Source organism: Lutra lutra, chromosome 6 (assembly GCF_902655055.1).
Source record: "Lutra lutra chromosome 6, mLutLut1.2, whole genome shotgun sequence".
Taxonomy (NCBI): domain Eukaryota; kingdom Metazoa; phylum Chordata; class Mammalia; order Carnivora; family Mustelidae; genus Lutra; species Lutra lutra.
Window position 1 is genome coordinate 11578675 of NC_062283.1, and position 16620 is coordinate 11595294.

General features: G+C 48.4%; 1 protein-coding gene and 1 non-coding gene across 13 annotated transcripts in view; both read left to right on the forward strand.

The window, feature by feature from the left end:
* The window catches only part of ATXN1 (ataxin 1), a 411273-nt gene that overhangs the window by 385372 nt on the left and 9281 nt on the right, over nucleotides 1–16620 (forward strand). For all 12 annotated transcript variants that reach the window (XM_047735220.1, XM_047735223.1, XM_047735229.1 and 9 more), the window contains one exon: nucleotides 1412–3470. In XM_047735220.1, the coding sequence (XP_047591176.1) occupies nucleotides 1572–3470 (1899 nt within the window). In that variant the 5' untranslated portion in view covers nucleotides 1412–1571. The remainder of the gene's footprint in view (nucleotides 1–1411; nucleotides 3471–16620) is intronic.
* Nucleotides 14979–15104, forward strand: LOC125103448 (small nucleolar RNA SNORA40). The gene has a single exon (XR_007128434.1). It is a non-coding gene; the product is annotated as a small nucleolar RNA SNORA40 (small nucleolar RNA).

Sequence of the window (16620 nt, forward strand, 5' to 3'; positions counted from 1 at the left end):
CCCAGGGCCTGGAATTCCCGAAGCCTAATGCCCATGCCACGGCTTCCCAGGATCCCAGCACATAGGGGTGGTCCCGTCTGCAGCTGTTCCTAGAGGGGGCACTCACACCTGCTGCTGGCTAGCTCTCTTGGTGCCATGGACGCCAGTGGCATCCATGTGCAGTGGTCGCTGAGAGACTGAGATGTGTGTCCATAACACCTGGCTCCTGGGCCACTATTGATTTATAGATCTGGGTTAAGCCCATGGGTCTGATTGATCTGAAAGAGGTTTCATCTCTAGGGTTAATGGTGGGCTGGCCCTTTCCAAGGAGAAGGAGAGGGGGTCAGTGTGAAGAGAAAACTCAGAGACTACCTGGAAATAAATAAATAAAGGGACTACCTGGAAATAAATAAATAAAGGAAGGAAGGAAGGAAGGAAGGATGGATGGATGTGAAAGACCCTTCAATCCATCCACCCTCTTAGTGCGCTCTTAGTCTTGTTTTTAACCATAACCATATTCAGTTTTTAACTGTCTCGCAGATTTCTTTTGGCTTTCTGTTACCATATGAGTAGCTGTACTGGGAATTCTTTGGAAACTTGTAGAGCACAAGATTATTTTTGGCTCCCTCTGCTGAGTTGGCATGTGTACTCTGTGTGTGTGTGTGTGTGTGTATTAGGGAACAGGGAATGGTTGTGGATCGAGTATGGACCCAGAGTCAGGCAGAACCTTTGAGTAGTAGCTCCAGTAGATGAGGCTTCAGACCTTATACCTGGAGACCGCTCGGGACCCCCACTCCTCACTGCTCCTTCCCAGCACCTGCATAGGAGGCTGACTCTCCCTGATGTCACCCTCCCTGTGGGCTTCATTTGATTTTCCGGCAAAGGAACGAAGAGGTGAGGAAGGGACCAGTGTTTCTGAAAAGGAAATTTAAGAAATAAATCATCTACCCTCTAAGAAAAAAATTTTTAAAAGGGAGAGAGGGTATGTTGAGAAACAGGTCTTAGGAAATGCAGACAGTCTTAGGGGAGTTGTTAATGCCATAAAAAGGAATCTGCTGTGGGGCACCTGGCTGACTAGATCAGTTCAGCATCTGACTCTTGATTTCAGGGTCGAGAGTTCAAGCCTGGTGTTGGTCTTGGTCTTAGCTGGTGTTGGTCTTAGCTGGGCTAAAGCCTACTTTTTAAAAAATTAAAAAATTAAGAAGCATCTGCTTTAAGGTTTTGTCTCCCCCGGGAAGTTCCTCATCTTCCTGACCTGCTGTCTAGCACAGGGAGTGTTTTATATGCTTTCAGGTTGGGGCTCTCATCAGGTTTGGGGAATTCATTATGAAGCTGGAGGCCTAGTCTCAGTCTGATATTTTGATTTCCTTTCCCTCTTCCCTTCCTCCTGCCTTGTCTCTTTCCTTGTCCCCACCCTCTTCCTTTTTCCCAGATTCCAGAGCTGCTGCGGGCCGATCGCACCCACGGGGAGATGATTCCTCATGAAGAGCCTGGATCCCCTACAGAAATCAAATGTGACTTTCCATGTATCAGACTAAAACCAGAGCCAGCCAGACAGTGAAACAGTCACCGTGGAGGGGGGACGGCGAAAAATGAAATCCAACCAAGAGCGGAGCAACGAATGCCTGCCTCCCAAGAAGCGCGAGATCCCCGCCACCAGCCGGCCTTCCGAGGAGAAGGCCGTCCCGCCGCCGAGCGACAACCACCGGGCGGAGGCCGTGGCATGGCTCCCGGGCAACCCCGGGGGCCGCGCCCACGGGGGCGGAAGGCACGGCCCGGCAGGGACTTCCGCGGAGCTGGGTTTACAACAGGGAATAGGTTTACACAAAGCGCTGTCCACGGGGCTGGACTACTCCCCGCCCAGCGCGCCCAGGTCTGTCCCGGCGACCAGCACGCTGCCCGCGGCGTACCCTCCCCCGCAGTCGGGGACGCCCGTGTCCCCCGTGCAGTACGCCCACCTGCCACACACCTTCCAGTTCATCGGGTCCTCCCAGTACAGTGGGCCCTACACCGGGTTCATCCCTTCACAGCTGATCTCCCCGACGGCCAGCCCCGTCACCAGTGCCGTAGCCTCTGCCGCGGGGGCCACCACTCCATCCCAGCGCTCCCAGCTGGAGGCCTATTCCACTCTGCTGGCCAACATGGGCAGTCTGAGCCAAGCCTCAGGACACAAGGCTGAGCAGCAGCAGCAGCAGCACCTGGGCAGGACGCCGGGACTCATCACCCCGGGGTCCCCTCCACCCACCCAGCAGAACCAGTACGTCCACATCTCCAGCTCTCCGCAGAGCGCCGGGCGCACGGCCTCTCCTCCGGCCATCCCCGTCCACCTCCACCCGCACCAGACGATGATCCCACACACGCTCACCCTGGGGCCCTCCCCCCAGGTCGTAGTGCAATACACCGACTCCGGCAGCCACTTCGTGCCCCGCGAGGCCGCCAAGAAAGCCGAGAGCGGCCGGCTGCAGCAGGCCATGCAGGCCAAGGAGCTCCTGAATGGGGAGGTGGAGAAGGGCCGGAGGTACGGGGCCCCCAGCTCGGCCGACCTGGGGCTGGTGAAGGCCAGCAAGACCCTTCCTCACCCGTACGAGTCCAGGCACGTGGTGGTCCACCCCAGCACCGCCGACTACGGCGGCCGGGACTCCTCGGGGGTCCGGGCCTCTGTGATGGTCCTGCCCACCAGCAACACCCCCGCCACCGACCTAGAGGTGCAGCAGGTCGCGCACCGGGAGGCTTCCCCCTCCACCCTCAACGACAAAAGCGGCCTGCACCTGGGGAAGCCTGCGCACCGGTCCTACGCGCTGTCCCCGCAACAGGCTCTGGGCCCCGAAGGCGTGAAGGCCGCCGCCGTGGCCACGCTGTCCCCCCACACGGTCATCCAGACCCCGCACAGCGCTTCAGAGCCCCTCCCGGTGGGACTGCCAGCCACCGCCTTCTACGCGGGGACGCAGGCGCCGGTCATCGGCTACCTGAGCGGCCAGCAGCAAGCGATCACGTACGCCGGCAGCCTGCCCCAGCACCTGGTGATCCCCGGCACGCAGCCGCTGCTCATCCCGGTGGGCAGCGCGGACGTGGAGGGCTCGGGAGCGGCCCCCGCAATAGCCACGTCGTCGCCCCAGTTCGCGGCCATGCCTCACACGTTCGTCACCACCACCCTTCCCAAGAGCGAGAACTTCAGCCCGGAGGCCCTGGTCACGCAGGCCGCCTATCCCGCCATGGTGCAGGCCCAGATCCACCTGCCCGTGGTGCAGTCGGTGGCGTCCCCCGCCGCGGCACCCCCCACGCTGCCCCCCTACTTCATGAAAGGCTCCATCATCCAGCTGGCCAACGGGGAGCTGAAGAAGGTGGAGGACCTAAAGACGGAAGACTTCATCCAGAGCGCGGAGATCAGCAGTGATCTCAAGATCGACTCCAGCACGGTGGAGAGGATCGAGGACAGCCACCACCCCGGCGTCGCTGTGATCCAGTTTGCCGTCGGGGAGCACCGAGCACAGGTAACGCTCACCGGCCCCTCCCTCGCCCAGGTAGGGGCACCCACCATGCCACCATCACCTTCTCCTGGCCAGAATGTCTTCTAAAAGGCAGACCCAAATGTGCTATGGGCAGAATTCAGGGTTTTATACCCAGACTGTAAACCCATCCTCTTTCCCAACTGGGTTCTGTGAGAGGGGGTTAACCCCAATGCCCCAAGGCATCCGCTGTTTGTAATGAATTCACTTCCCTGCTCCTGTAGACTGCATCTGCTGGTAAGGGACCATCCTCCGTAGGAGTCAGAAAATCACCACTTAAGACAGATAAATATATATATTTATTCTATGGTTTAAAATAATTCGAATAATTCTGTGGTATAGAATATTCTATATTTCATTCTATGGTTTAGATGAGGAACCCTGATGGAGAAACGCTGCAGTGCTCAGGGCCCTTCTTGGGGTCATTGTGCCCTTTTTACCTATCAGGAAAAAGACAGTGCTGGTCAGGTGGGGACATTAGATGGAACAGTCACTATGTCCCATTCCAACATCTGTGTTTCAAAATGTAGATGCTGTTATCATTTAGGGGTTGTAAGGCCCACCGAGGAGAACACAGCTGCCATTGAAAAGGTAGCTTTTTATACTCAGATCCCAAAAAGACGGGGCATACCAAGCAGGGCCGCACAGGGAAGCACCGGGGTCACTCAGGAGACAGAGGGAACCAGGAGGGAACATGGCCAGGAGCCTGTATCATGGTTTCCAGGGAAGGACTGAGCGACCTGGGGTAATCAGGCTGAGGATTGACTGTCATGAACAATTTCCCGGGAGCTCTGGGGACCTAGGGGCTGCCCCTGGGTGTCTGGTACCCGGGCATGGGGTGATGAGGGCAGATGGACAGTGGCCCAAAGGGGAGAGCCCAGTGGAGGAGAGGGGCTGGGTGTTTGGTGTGCGCGTGATGCTAGCCCCAAAAGGGGCAGTCCCTCCAGTCAGCACGGCTCCAAGATGTCAAAGCATCAGAATGTAGAAAATCAAGGGCATGGTCAACATCTGGACATCCCAGGTGATCTCCTGCACATGTAGTAAATAGGAACTCCAAAGGGTAAGATGGAGTCAAGGTCAGTTATGTTAAAGCCTAGAAGTATTATTAACTCTGTTAATTTCCATGATCTCCCTCGGTCCTCTCTTTTACAGTCTGTTAAATCACTTGAATACTTCTATTCCCCAGCTCCTTTGTAGAAAACAGCACTTCCCCCGTCCAGGTGGCTTGGAGACAAACAGGTTTGGCCTTCCCGGCCGTCAGGCCCCGAATTCTGCTGTCCTGGGAATGTTTGCATGGAGGACTTCGAAAAACCCCCAAGTGACGGCACCTCCTTCAGCTTTGAGTTGAGAACGGTCAGGCTGTAGGGGTTGTTTGGGAAAACAAAACAGAAGAAAAACCAGTTAATGGTTTGAACTGTTTGAGTATATTTTTAAGAGATCAAGTTGCAGGGAAGGGGGGGGATTTCGCAGCTTTTTCCAGAAGTGCTTGTGAGTGACCAGATGTGGGGTCTTACACAATGTCAGAGGGCCAGCACTGCCAAGAGCTCTTGGCCTCCAAAGATGTCTTTTTTTCTGGTGCAGGGTCACCATAGGCTTACAGTCTTTGGTAAGATCCAAGAAAGATTTCTCAAAGTTCAGATTTTTTTTTAAAAAAAAGCAAAAATCCAGATTTTTTTTCCTAAATGGCATCTTTATTTCGAACTCCCTGCCCGTCCGTAGGGGCCGTTCACTCCCGCCTGCCTGCATGGGTTGGAGGTGGGCACGGGGAGAAGGAAAACGAGTTGTCTTCAGCAGAGTTGTCTCCTAACAGACTCCAGGTGAGGCATGGAAAATGAACAAGAAAGAAAGTGCATTTTTCTCGCGGCACCTTCAACCCTTCAAGCGGTGCTGTGACTGGGGAGCAGGCTCAGGAAGAGGGGTCAGTTTGGAGAGCTGCTGGTTCCTTACCCACGCACCTCCTTTCATCCTGAGAATCAAGAACAGCTCTGGCTGTGGGCAACGTCTCCAAGACCCTGGCAGCCTCGTGGATGTGAGCTTCCCAGGCCCTTGGAGGTGGCAGACAGACCCAGCATTCTGGAAAGCAGGCAGCTCCCTGTGCCTGAATGATAAAGCCCTCGGCTTCCCCGGGAAGTCTCATTTCCTTCCGGCAGCCAGACCATGAGTCTCCGCTGACAACCAAGGTGCAAATTAGAAGGTAGAATCTTTGTTGCGGCCCGTTTGCAGGTCTGTCAGGGCGGCCCCACATGGGGGTCCTGCATGCTGGGGATGGCTGCCGCCTGCTGAAAAGGTGGCTTGGGTTTTGAGCTAGAGAGACAAAAAGTACAGGGCCCCGACACGGCCAACGATTTGTCACTTTCCCCAGAAGCCTATCAGAAACAGGCTGACATCATCACAGCTCAGATACTCCACCAGCTGTGGTCGCCAGGAGTGACAAGATGAGGATGAGGGGAGAATCAGAGAGAAAGCGAGGCGGGGAGGAGGAGGAAGGGAGCCAGGGAGCTGGTATCTGGATTTAATTTATGTTCCCAGCCCAGGGTTGCGGGGTTGCCTCCCTCGCCAGTGTGGCGCAGAGAAGTTTTCTACTCTAGCCTAGAGAATCAGCCATATCTTCCCAACTCGTTAGAAATCACTGACACTCACACCCACGGGGAGATTTAGGGATGTGCCAATTGTTTCACTTAATTAGCAAAATCACAAAATTGTTGGGGGGAGTGGTGGGAGAAGGGATGGTTTCCGACACGAGAGCTGGATGGCTTTGTGACTCCAGGCTTGGGATTCCCACGTGGAAGGAGAGCCACAGGAATGTGCGTGACCTCAGGAAACCCACGCCATCCCTGTGGGACACAGCATGGCCTGGGTAAGACCACCAGCCTGGGCTCTGGCTGGCTGCAAGACAGGTCGTTTTTTCCTCCCAGTTGCCGTTTTTCTCATCCCTGAAACAGGCGAATGATTCCTTATACCAGATCTATCGAAGCCCCCCTCTATTTTTGGAGTCCCAGGCTTCTCTGCCTCGCAGAACAGAGCTTGTAGAAACCACCAGCATTCACTAACCAAAAACCGAAGCGTAAAACGGAGGGGGTTTTCGTTTCGGTGACTATTTTAAGGAGCTGAACTCCTCATTGTTATTGTGGAAAGACGCCTCCGGTGTGTCTTCAGCTGGAGCTCCAGAGGAGACAGTGTGGGAGAAAAGCACTGTCGCAGAGCCGTCCCTGTCCCCGTGGCATGGCCGTTCCCGCTGCAGCATTCTTCTGCACAGGGGAGGTCTCTGCACCCAGCCCCCCAGCCCGCAGCTGTGGGGGAGTGAAGAATTCCAGGTGTGATCAGTTTCCACCAAATGCACCACTGGACCCCTCCTTCTGGCCCCACTGCATCTCCGTCCTCTTTTGCTGTGGGGGCAGGGAGCACCTTCTACCCGGGAGAGGGGAGCCTGCCTCCCTGCTTCCCGAATGCTCGGTGATTCCAGCTGAAAGCCCTGATGGACCGCAGGATCCCTTCCCTTGGGGCCTCACTCCCAAGTATAATTCGATGGATTTTCTTCTCCCAACCGTACAGATTGGGTCTGTGAATCTGTAGCAAGTCTAGTGGGAGCCAGTGGGGCTCAGTGAGAGGACAGGGCATCCTCTGTGCTGGAGTGGGCAGCAAGTGAGCTGGTGAAGAAAATGCAGGACTTGGAGCTAAAAATACCTAAGTCAGGATCTCTCTCCCACCCCTCCCGAGCACTGGAACCTTGTGCAAATTGTGTGCAAATTAGTGCACACAATTGTATTGATTGCACAAACTACCTCAGCCTTCCAGTCCTCTGACGTAGTGGGAAGAATGAGGGTTGTTGTAAGGATTGAAGAAAATGTGTCCAAAGGAACTGGAGCAGTCAGTATGAAGCATCTGTAAGCCCCTGACAGCATCAGTGACCTTTCCTGCTTCCATTTAGGTGGCTTTGGCCCTGCGAAGAGAAAGGTTAGGGGTGTCTGGACGACGTAGTCAGTTAAGCGGTGGACTCTTGGTTTTGGCTCATGTCAGGCTCTCAGGGGTCATGAGATCGAGCCCCGCATCTGGTTCCCCGCTCAGCATGGCGTCCGCTTGAGTCTCTCTCCCTCTGCCCTTCCCATTTGTGCTCTCACTCTCTCTAACATAAGTAAATCTTTAAAAAGAGAGAGGGAGAAATGTTAGGTTCTGAAAAAATAAATAGAAGGCTTCATGGTCTAAAAAAGAATTTATGAAAGGAGAGGCGGTCCAGAAAAGTCCAGAAAAAAGGCTGGAATTCCAGAGCACCCACACCGCTATTTCTCCAGGAAGGGCTAAACGCCCTCCTGTTAGCCAGTTGTACAGACACCTGCCGTATCTCTTGGAGCGTGTGCTGGCCTGGAGGAGTGCATTGGCGGCCCTGCCATCCGCGTCAGTGAGAGCCCCCAAAATAGAAGTTCCGTGCATCTTTCTTCTGCCAGGCGCCCCCTGGGCAAGCCTCTGCCCAGGATGCCACCCCCTCCACTTCCAGCCAGCAAACACGCACCACCTGTGAGCAGCTTCCCCATCCCTCTGTCTCCTGCTCCCCAGGCTCAGCTTTGCTCAAGAGTATGCAAAACTTGCTCAGTAGCATGGTAGTAAATTTTATTTGCAAAGTGCTCTGGGGTGACACTTTCCTTAGGCTGTGACTTTCCTCACTGGTGAGCTGCTGTCTCTCCCTTCCCAGATCCTCCCAAGGTGACTGCTTCCCTTTACCTCCTTGGAGGTTGGTTAATATTCGGTGCCATTTACCTTTTGTAGCTGAGCGGCGGCGGCGGAGTGGGGTGCATGTGTGTGCCTGTGTGCGTGCGTGTGTGTGCAGACACGCTAGTACCCTGTGTTACAATGATGTGCTTCCTGCACGTCGGGCGACGGCTTTCCTTTCATGCCTCTCTTTCTAATTCGACTGCTGGGTTCTGTGACTCATCAGTGGCAGTGTTATGCTTTAATGGATTAGCTGGTGCCTAAAAATAGCCAAACCTCATGCGAGCAGCACAGAAGTCTGCATGGTCCCTTAGCAGCCAAGGCAAACTGACTTGCCAGCATTTCACATGCGGGGCTTGGTGGGAATGAATCCAAATGTATCAAAAAATAGGTAGTGACCTCCCCCGTGTGCGAAAGCCCAGCGCTGGGGCTGTGTTGATGCGCCTGTGTACCCCTCCAAAAAAAAAAAAAAAAAAGAAAAGAAAAAGGCTCTTTTTCAGCCCATGTGTGATAGACACGCCCCCAATGGGGGGGGGTGTCTTACATGTATTAGGGAAGCAGACTCTCATTGTTGGCTATAGCTGGTTTTTAATTAATAGACTTTATTGTTTAAAATAGTTTTAAGTTTAAAAAAGAAAAACAACGAGCAGAAAGTAGAGGGATTCCCAGACACGGAGGTTCCCCTGTTGTTAAAGTCGTGCATATGTATGGTGCGTGTGTGTGACAACGCATCAGCCAGGACCAATAGGTGATTTTACCATAACTTACGTTAAGGCTTGTTCTCCGTGCTGGGCACTCTGCAGGTTTCGACAAATGCATCATGTCATCTATACACCGCTGTATCATTCAGAGTAGTTTCATTGCCCTAAAAATCTCCGTTTCACCTATGCTTCCCGCCCATCCCCACCCCCACCCTGGAGTCCGGGCAACCCAGTCACTCATCTGTTCTCGTCTCTGTAGCTCTGCCTTTTCCAGAATGTTCTATCGCTGGGATGACACACTAGGTAGCCTTTTCAGACTGGCTCCTTTCATTTGGCCATATGCATTTACGGTTCCTCCCTGTCTCTTAGTGGCTTTGATCGCTCATTTCTTTTTAGCAGAGACTAATACATTGTTTTCCGAAGGCACACCTTTTAAGACCCTAAAAGAGGAAGGCAGGTGGGAGAGAATTCGGTGTGCCTGAGAGCTGCTCCAGCCACCTGTTGAGTCAGATTGTAATGGGGCCTCCCCGCGGTGTAGGCTCTGGTAGCCAGCCTGCAGCATATGAGGAGAACCCAACGTGTCATTTGGGATTTGTGTTTGGGGACGTCTCTGAGCCAGGGTGTGGGTTTACCGAACAACCCTGAAACACTTCCGCCAACGACTGAGTCAGGTTTTAGCATTTAACGTGATTAAATGTTTTAAGTAGAATGCTCACAGATACTCTTACGCTCAACTGAAGAGTTGTGACTGTTTTTATTAATGATTTTTAAACACTGGCATAAATGGGTCTCTCGCACTGGCGCACTGGCCTTCAAGGAAAGCAGATTGGCTTTTTTTTTTTTTCCTCCTGGTAAAACAGGATCAAGTATTTCACTTGTAGACCAAGTTGGCAATTCCCAACTTAATAATTTCACCAAAAGCCAGCCATGTCGACTGAAGCCCAGCTTCTGAGCCATCTCCCTGATCCCGGGGAGGGACAGAATTTGTACATTTGGGACAGTATCAAGCAGAAATAATTTGTAAAACAGATGCCCTTCACATTCATGAAAACAGGGATTCTCGTGGAGGAAAGGGGAGACATATTTAAACAACAGACGTTTTGTTTTCTTTATATCTTGTTTTTGGTGATATGTACATATGTGTGTATATAGACATAGCACCAATCTAAGATTGAAATATACATGCAAAAGCATAAATATGTAGATACGTATACAGTGTTCAGATATGGTAGTTGTTTACTAAGTAGTTAAGAGAATTTTATTAAGCTTATACACAGAAGAGCTAAAAATGATCTTAAAAGCCAGTCATCAGCCAGACCAGGAAGGTGACATTGAATAAATAATCATCAGCCCAGAAGCGAGGATGTGTTGCCTCTCTTTCTTGGTGCTTTCATCCTGCATAGAAATTGGAAGTGATCGTTTTAAAGGAGGTGATTTGTGGGGGGTCGGTGGTGGGGAGGTTTGCTGGAGAGAAGGAGGGGTGGGCAGATTTCTCAGAGAAGCAGCCGTGAGCTAAAGGGTGTGCCTGCCGCAGCAGGAGGAGGGCAGGAAAGGGTGGAAAAGGATAGGTGACCCGCCCCTAAAAAGGAGAGGTGCTGGCTACAAGGCATCCAAAGATGAAAGGCAGAGGGGCCTCAAGCTGACATGGGACAAAGGCTGTTCATGCTCACATTTCATCCTGCAGACTGCTCAAAGTGTTTGGAAAAGAATGTATTTATGGGTTGAAAAAAAAAAATGGGCCGTGTTGAGCAGCCAGAAGTTATGTAACATGCTTGGGTTTTATATGGCACTGCCCTCCCGAATGTATTTTCCTTGGGGTTTCATCAGAGGCTCTTTGAACCCCAGCATGATTGTAAAATGAATTAATGATTATTAGCACATCCGAAAGAGCAAAAGGGAACTCAGGAGTGAAGAGAAAGCATCTGCAGTGTGATTCGGTGAAATCAAGATGAATTGAGGCAGCTGTCACTCAGCCCAGAAAGCTGTCTGTTCAGGGGTGAGACAGACCCAGGGAAGGCTCCGCTCTTTTCTCCCTGGGGAGGACCGGAAGTCCAATTTAGTCCCAGTTGGTGAAAAGAAACAAGGACAGGCAGAGCCTTCCGGTGTCTAAACGTTGACCTCTGTTGGCCGTTCGTGCCATTGCAGTGTTCTTACGTAGGGAAAGCGAACACAGAACTGTTATGCGGTCAGATGTTTACTGAGCACCTATTACACTCCAGGAAGTATTCTACACTCTGGTGAGAGAACAATGAGCAAAATGAGCAAAACAGGCAATATCTGCACCCTCATGGAGCATAGAGTCTTGGGGGAGTTTGGGGAAAGAGGTGACACAAACAAAAACATAAGCAAATATAATAAGTGCCAGGGGGAAAAAATAAAGCAGCCTAGAGAGGATAAGAATACTGGGGATGGAGGGTCATTACTTTAAATGGTGGTGGCCTGTGAGGCTCTCTCTAGAAAGGGGAATGGGAGGCAGCAGTACACAGGGCAGGAAGGATCCCAAATGGAGGAAACAGCAGATGCACAGACCCGGAGTCTCCTGTCTTTCAGAGTTCAATGAGGAGATCAGGGTCACTACAGTGCAGGGAGTGGTGGCAGGGCGGTATGCAGACCATATTTGTCTTGTTCGCGGCGACTTTTTCTCCAGTGGGAAGCTGGCTTGGCCAGGAAAGTGGTGGTGGAGGCAGGAAGAAATGGTCTCATTCTAGATACATTTGGAAGATGGAACCGACAGTATTTGCTTATAATTTGGAGATGTGCAGGGTGAGAAAGAGCTGAGTAAATTATAATTCCCAGCACCTTGACCCAAACTCCTGGAAGAATGGGGATGCCCTTCATGGAGATGAAGAAGAGCAAACAGGTACCAGTACACCAGAGCAAGGGCATACCAGAAGGGCTATCCGGAACACGTGAAGTTTGAGTTGCCAGTAGACACCCTAGTGGATGTCATCAGATAACATGGCTGCCATTGTCCACCTCTGCCCTCGTGAAGTTACTTGTTTCGGGCGCATGTTCTGTCTCCCCCACGGAAGGCAAGAACTGGATCTTCAACCAGAGGTACTCTTTTCTAGTCCCGAGCACTTAGCAGGTACTCAGGATTACGTATTGAACATTGCTAAAACCATAAACCCTGGAGCATGTATATTCAATCAATAATATCTTGAAGTTCCTGACACCATGGGGACGACCCACATGAGCCTCAGATTCAAGCAGTTCACAGACTGAACGTTCTGGTTTCGAGTAACCTCATGTCACAAAATCCCACCTTCTTTGTTTCATCTCCAGAACAGGACAGGGTGTTTTGAGGTAGATAATGCTCCTCGCCAAGGGAATTCCAAGGAGATCAACCTAACCATCTATATTCCCACCGAAAAGCCCTTGGTGTGGTTTCTTCATTAACTGTTAATGATCAGTTAACCTTTAAGAAGCTTTGTGATCTCCTGACAAACCCAATTATGAAATAAAAACAGATTTGTTGTGAAGACATTAGTGGGCTTATTTGAGATATGTGTAGTAAGAGTTTGACTTCCACCAAAGAAAGAGGAAAAAACTCATTTGAGGTCACATAGATGCAGGCCCCCAAAATGCATTATCTAGATAATTCAGTCTACATAATTAAGGAGGAGAAAAATATTAGTGAGGATAAATATTAGCGAGGGTAAGCAATTAGTGAGAACAAAAATAACATTCGGCCAGAGCTATCCTGCCTACTGCTTACAACAATCAGATCAGCTGAGTAGTCTTTTGCTCCTAATTTGCATAGACCCAGCTGAGAATGTGTGGTGTGGTGCCTTTCCCAGGACAGCAGAGCTTCTCTGGAAGGAGACAAAGCTAGAATTTAGGAGGAAGGGACCCAAAGCAAGCCTTTGAAATGGTGGAGAAGATCTTCCCCCAACCTAACCAGGTTAAAAATAAATTCTATTATTATCATCTCTTTTTAGTCCAGGGCTCAAATACTCTTTTCTTGCCTTGTCACTTTCATGAATTTTTAGGTAGGCTCTTCAAGCTATGGACCACATTACAACATTTAATTCTAAGACTTGTCCTGGGAGTGTTGAGATGAAAGAGTAATAAAGGGCTTTCAAAGTGCCTCCCCCCAAAATTACAATAGGTCTAATGGGAAACATATACGTCTCCATCATAGCTTTCAGATGATCAGTAATGTTACCTCTTATAAAGGCCTTGGAGATACTTCATCTTAAAAATGTATCTACAGATACTTGGTAACGTGTGGACGTTTTCAGTTAGATTTGTCTACAAGGATACAGTAAATGTGACATTCAGAGCTTGAAATGTTGGCCACTTGGAGGAGTTCATACAATAGGGCTCACACATCAAGAACTTGACCATTAGCAGGTGTCGGCAAGGGACAGACTCTACCCAAGTACAGAGGATCATGTAGGAAAATGCAAAGCATACTAGAGGCCAGTGTGTTTAGAGATAGGGTTTGTAGTGTTACAGACATCACATTACCTCTGACCAGTGTTAGGTGGGGATAGGCAAACGGATTCTTAGGAGGTCTTTACACTTGAGAACTCTGTTTCTGTGACTTTCAATTGCAGCTAAACAATCCCCACTTGAAGTAGGATTCGTTCCTTCTGCATGGCATATGATGTTAATGCTCTAAGGAGTTTGAGACAGGATTTATGGTCCTGCCACTTGGAATTGGCTGGGCATACCCATCTGACACTGTAACTTGTAGGTATCTTCGTACATACAAAAATGCAAATACATATGTGTGTGTGATATAATGTAGTTCTGTAATTAAATATCAGCCTCCTCACCCATTATGTAGGGAGATTAGAATTGTATGAGTAGGTACAAGGCAGACACTATTCCACAATTTGCTGAACCATGAAATAAAGCAATGAGCTTGTGCCATTGGATCTTATTTCAGCTAACATTTCTCACTGGTGGGGGTAGTGGAAATGTTAAATTCATCTCTTTTAGTGGCATTGTAATATCTTTGTTCACAGGGGCAGAGATAGGAGCAAAGGGAAAGAAAATGGGTTTGGGGGGGCCAAAGACTGGGATTAAATCACTATTCCATCAGCTCATAGTTAGGATGTTAGGCAAGTGACTTAACCTCTCTGAGACTGTAGTTCCTTATTTGTAAAATTGGAACACTAGTAGTTTTTATTCACTAGTCTGCTGTGAGCATAAACAAAATACTTTTGGGGGAGTTTGTACCTAAATGTTTGACAGGTGGTAGACACTCAAAAATGTTTAGCTCTCTTTATGTTATTAAAATAGCCCAGAACAATTTCCCCCTGAAAATATGCACATTTATACGGGCTCACGTTCACACACACACTAGAGTAGTAAACTTCAATATTCACACTAGTTCCCTCTAAAAATACTTATGACTTTTATGGAACAAATAAAATATATCTTTCAAGAAGTGTGTGTACAACTAAACCAATCATAGTTACCAAAAAAGATAAAGTAGGTAAAATAGAAAGCCACAGTGCATATCACATGGAAATTTACTACTTTTTAGGGTTTGGGGGGATGATATTTTAATTACTTCTGTGTTTGTGTATGTGTGCCTACATATAAAATTCAATAAAACATTTTTAATATTATTATATATAGTCAATATTATTTTGATTTACCTACATCTACCATTTTCATTGTTCTTTGTTCCTTCCTGCATCTACAAACTTCCATCTAGATTTATTTTTTTTCTCTATATAAGGAATACTCAGTAGTATTTTCTTTAGTGCATATCTATTAGTGGTGAATTCTCTTAATTACTGTTTCTCTGAAAAATGTATTTTGCCTTCCTTCCTGAAGGCTCCTTTTGACCAAAGACTTGATTGGCAAGTCTTTTTCTTGAGTGTTTTAAAGATATCCCATTGTCTTCTAGACAAAACAGTTCCATTTTTTTAAGTCAGTAAATTTTTATTTAAGGGATTTCACATGGGAGTCCTTCCACTGCTGATCACCTTAGCTCCTCCAAAGTGGGAATCACAATCTCAAAATAACCCCTTTACAAAGAACTTTTGTTCAACCCACAGTTGTCGCTGTCAGTCAGCCCACACTTCTTATGGTTGGGCTTCTCTGATCTCCGCTTGAATACGGACAGACTTCTTGCTTTTGGTTTCATTTAGCTCATAGACAAAGACTTAGACAAGTGGGAAAAACAAATCCTCTTTTGCAACCCAGAACTCATTGTTCAGTGCGAGTTTTGATACAGGTGAGAAGGCACATGATTCTGAAAACAGTTCCGTTCTTTTTAGTGGAAGTCAACTATGAATTTAATTGTTGTCTATTTGGAGGTAATGTATATTTTATTCTGGAGACTTCAGGAATTTTCTTTTCGTCTTTGGTTTGTAGCAGTTAAACTGTGCCCTGTTGGGGTGAGAAGTTCTTTTTCTTTTTCCTGCTTGGGGGTTAGGCCTTCTTGAATCTGCAGATTATTGTCTTATACCAATTTTGGAAAATTCCAAGCTATTATCTCCTCAAAAATGTTCATTCTGCCCCATTATCTCCTCCTTCTGGTATGATTCAATTTACGTGTCTGTTAGATCTTCTCAATGTGTCTTCTATGTCTCTCACCTCTCCTCTGTGTTAACTATTTTTTTTTTTTTTTTGGTCTCTATGTCTCATTCTGTATAGTTTCTTCCAAAGCAGCAATTAAAGAATCCACTTCACCAGTTCTGTCATGAACCACGTTTATTCTGTTGGAAAATCCATTGTGTTCTCCTGATTTTAGTAAATGTATGTTTCTTTATTCTAAAATTTCCATGATCTTTTGAAAACAGATTCTAGTTCTCTACCAAAATCCTCAAGCTTGTCTTTAACCTCCTTTAATATTATAAATATAGGTCATTTTAAAGTCTGTGTCTGATGCCTCTACTTCAGAAGACACCCACCCCTGCGCTTTGGGTCTGTTTCTATTATCTGTTGTTTCTATTGGTTTTTTATTCATGTCCTCTGGTCTGTTCATGGACCTATTCCCTCTTTTTTAATTGAGTGTCTTTTATTTGAAAAACTGGAAATAATTCATGACCTTAACCCAATTTTAGGGGCTAAGATGATCAAAATCTGAGCTTCAGACCTTGAGAGGGCCTGTCTACTTCTGGTTCACCTTACTCCTAGAGTACAGCACTCAGCACCTTGGGGTCACAGCCCAAAAGAGTGGTGCTCACCAGAAAGCAGCCTGCCTTGGTACACCAGAAGGGTAGACCCTGAATTTCATTCCCTACTGTCCCCCTCCCCCATCCCCTGGAGATTACCAGAGGTCTACTTGGTCTTGAAACTGCTCAAATTTGGAATGTGCAGATGCCCTCAGGGGAAAATGGGTTTAAATCTCTCAACCATCACCCTTTTCTGAGCCTTACCCGGTGGTTTTTCATTATCTTATTTTCTGTCTAATGCCATAAAAAAAATCATGTTTTACATTTTTCCCTTAGTTTTTGTTTGCTTGGTTTTTGTTCAGAGTATTTAGTTGTCCTCAGAAGAGTGTTCCAGACTATCTAGTGTACCACCCTGAGAAAAGCTATTGGAAGCTGACTCTTTGAACCTACTTCATTGTTTTTTTTTCTTTTTTTATATAGCATAAAGTCAAAGAAAATAAATTTCTATGAAAATTAAACTGTTAGAACCTCAAGTGCCTTTCAGCCTAGTTTAATGGTAACAGTAGGATTTTCACTGGACACTATCTCCCTGCCTTTGCTCACCTATCCCTACTTCCAGGAGTGTCTTCTCCTTTCATCCACTCCTGT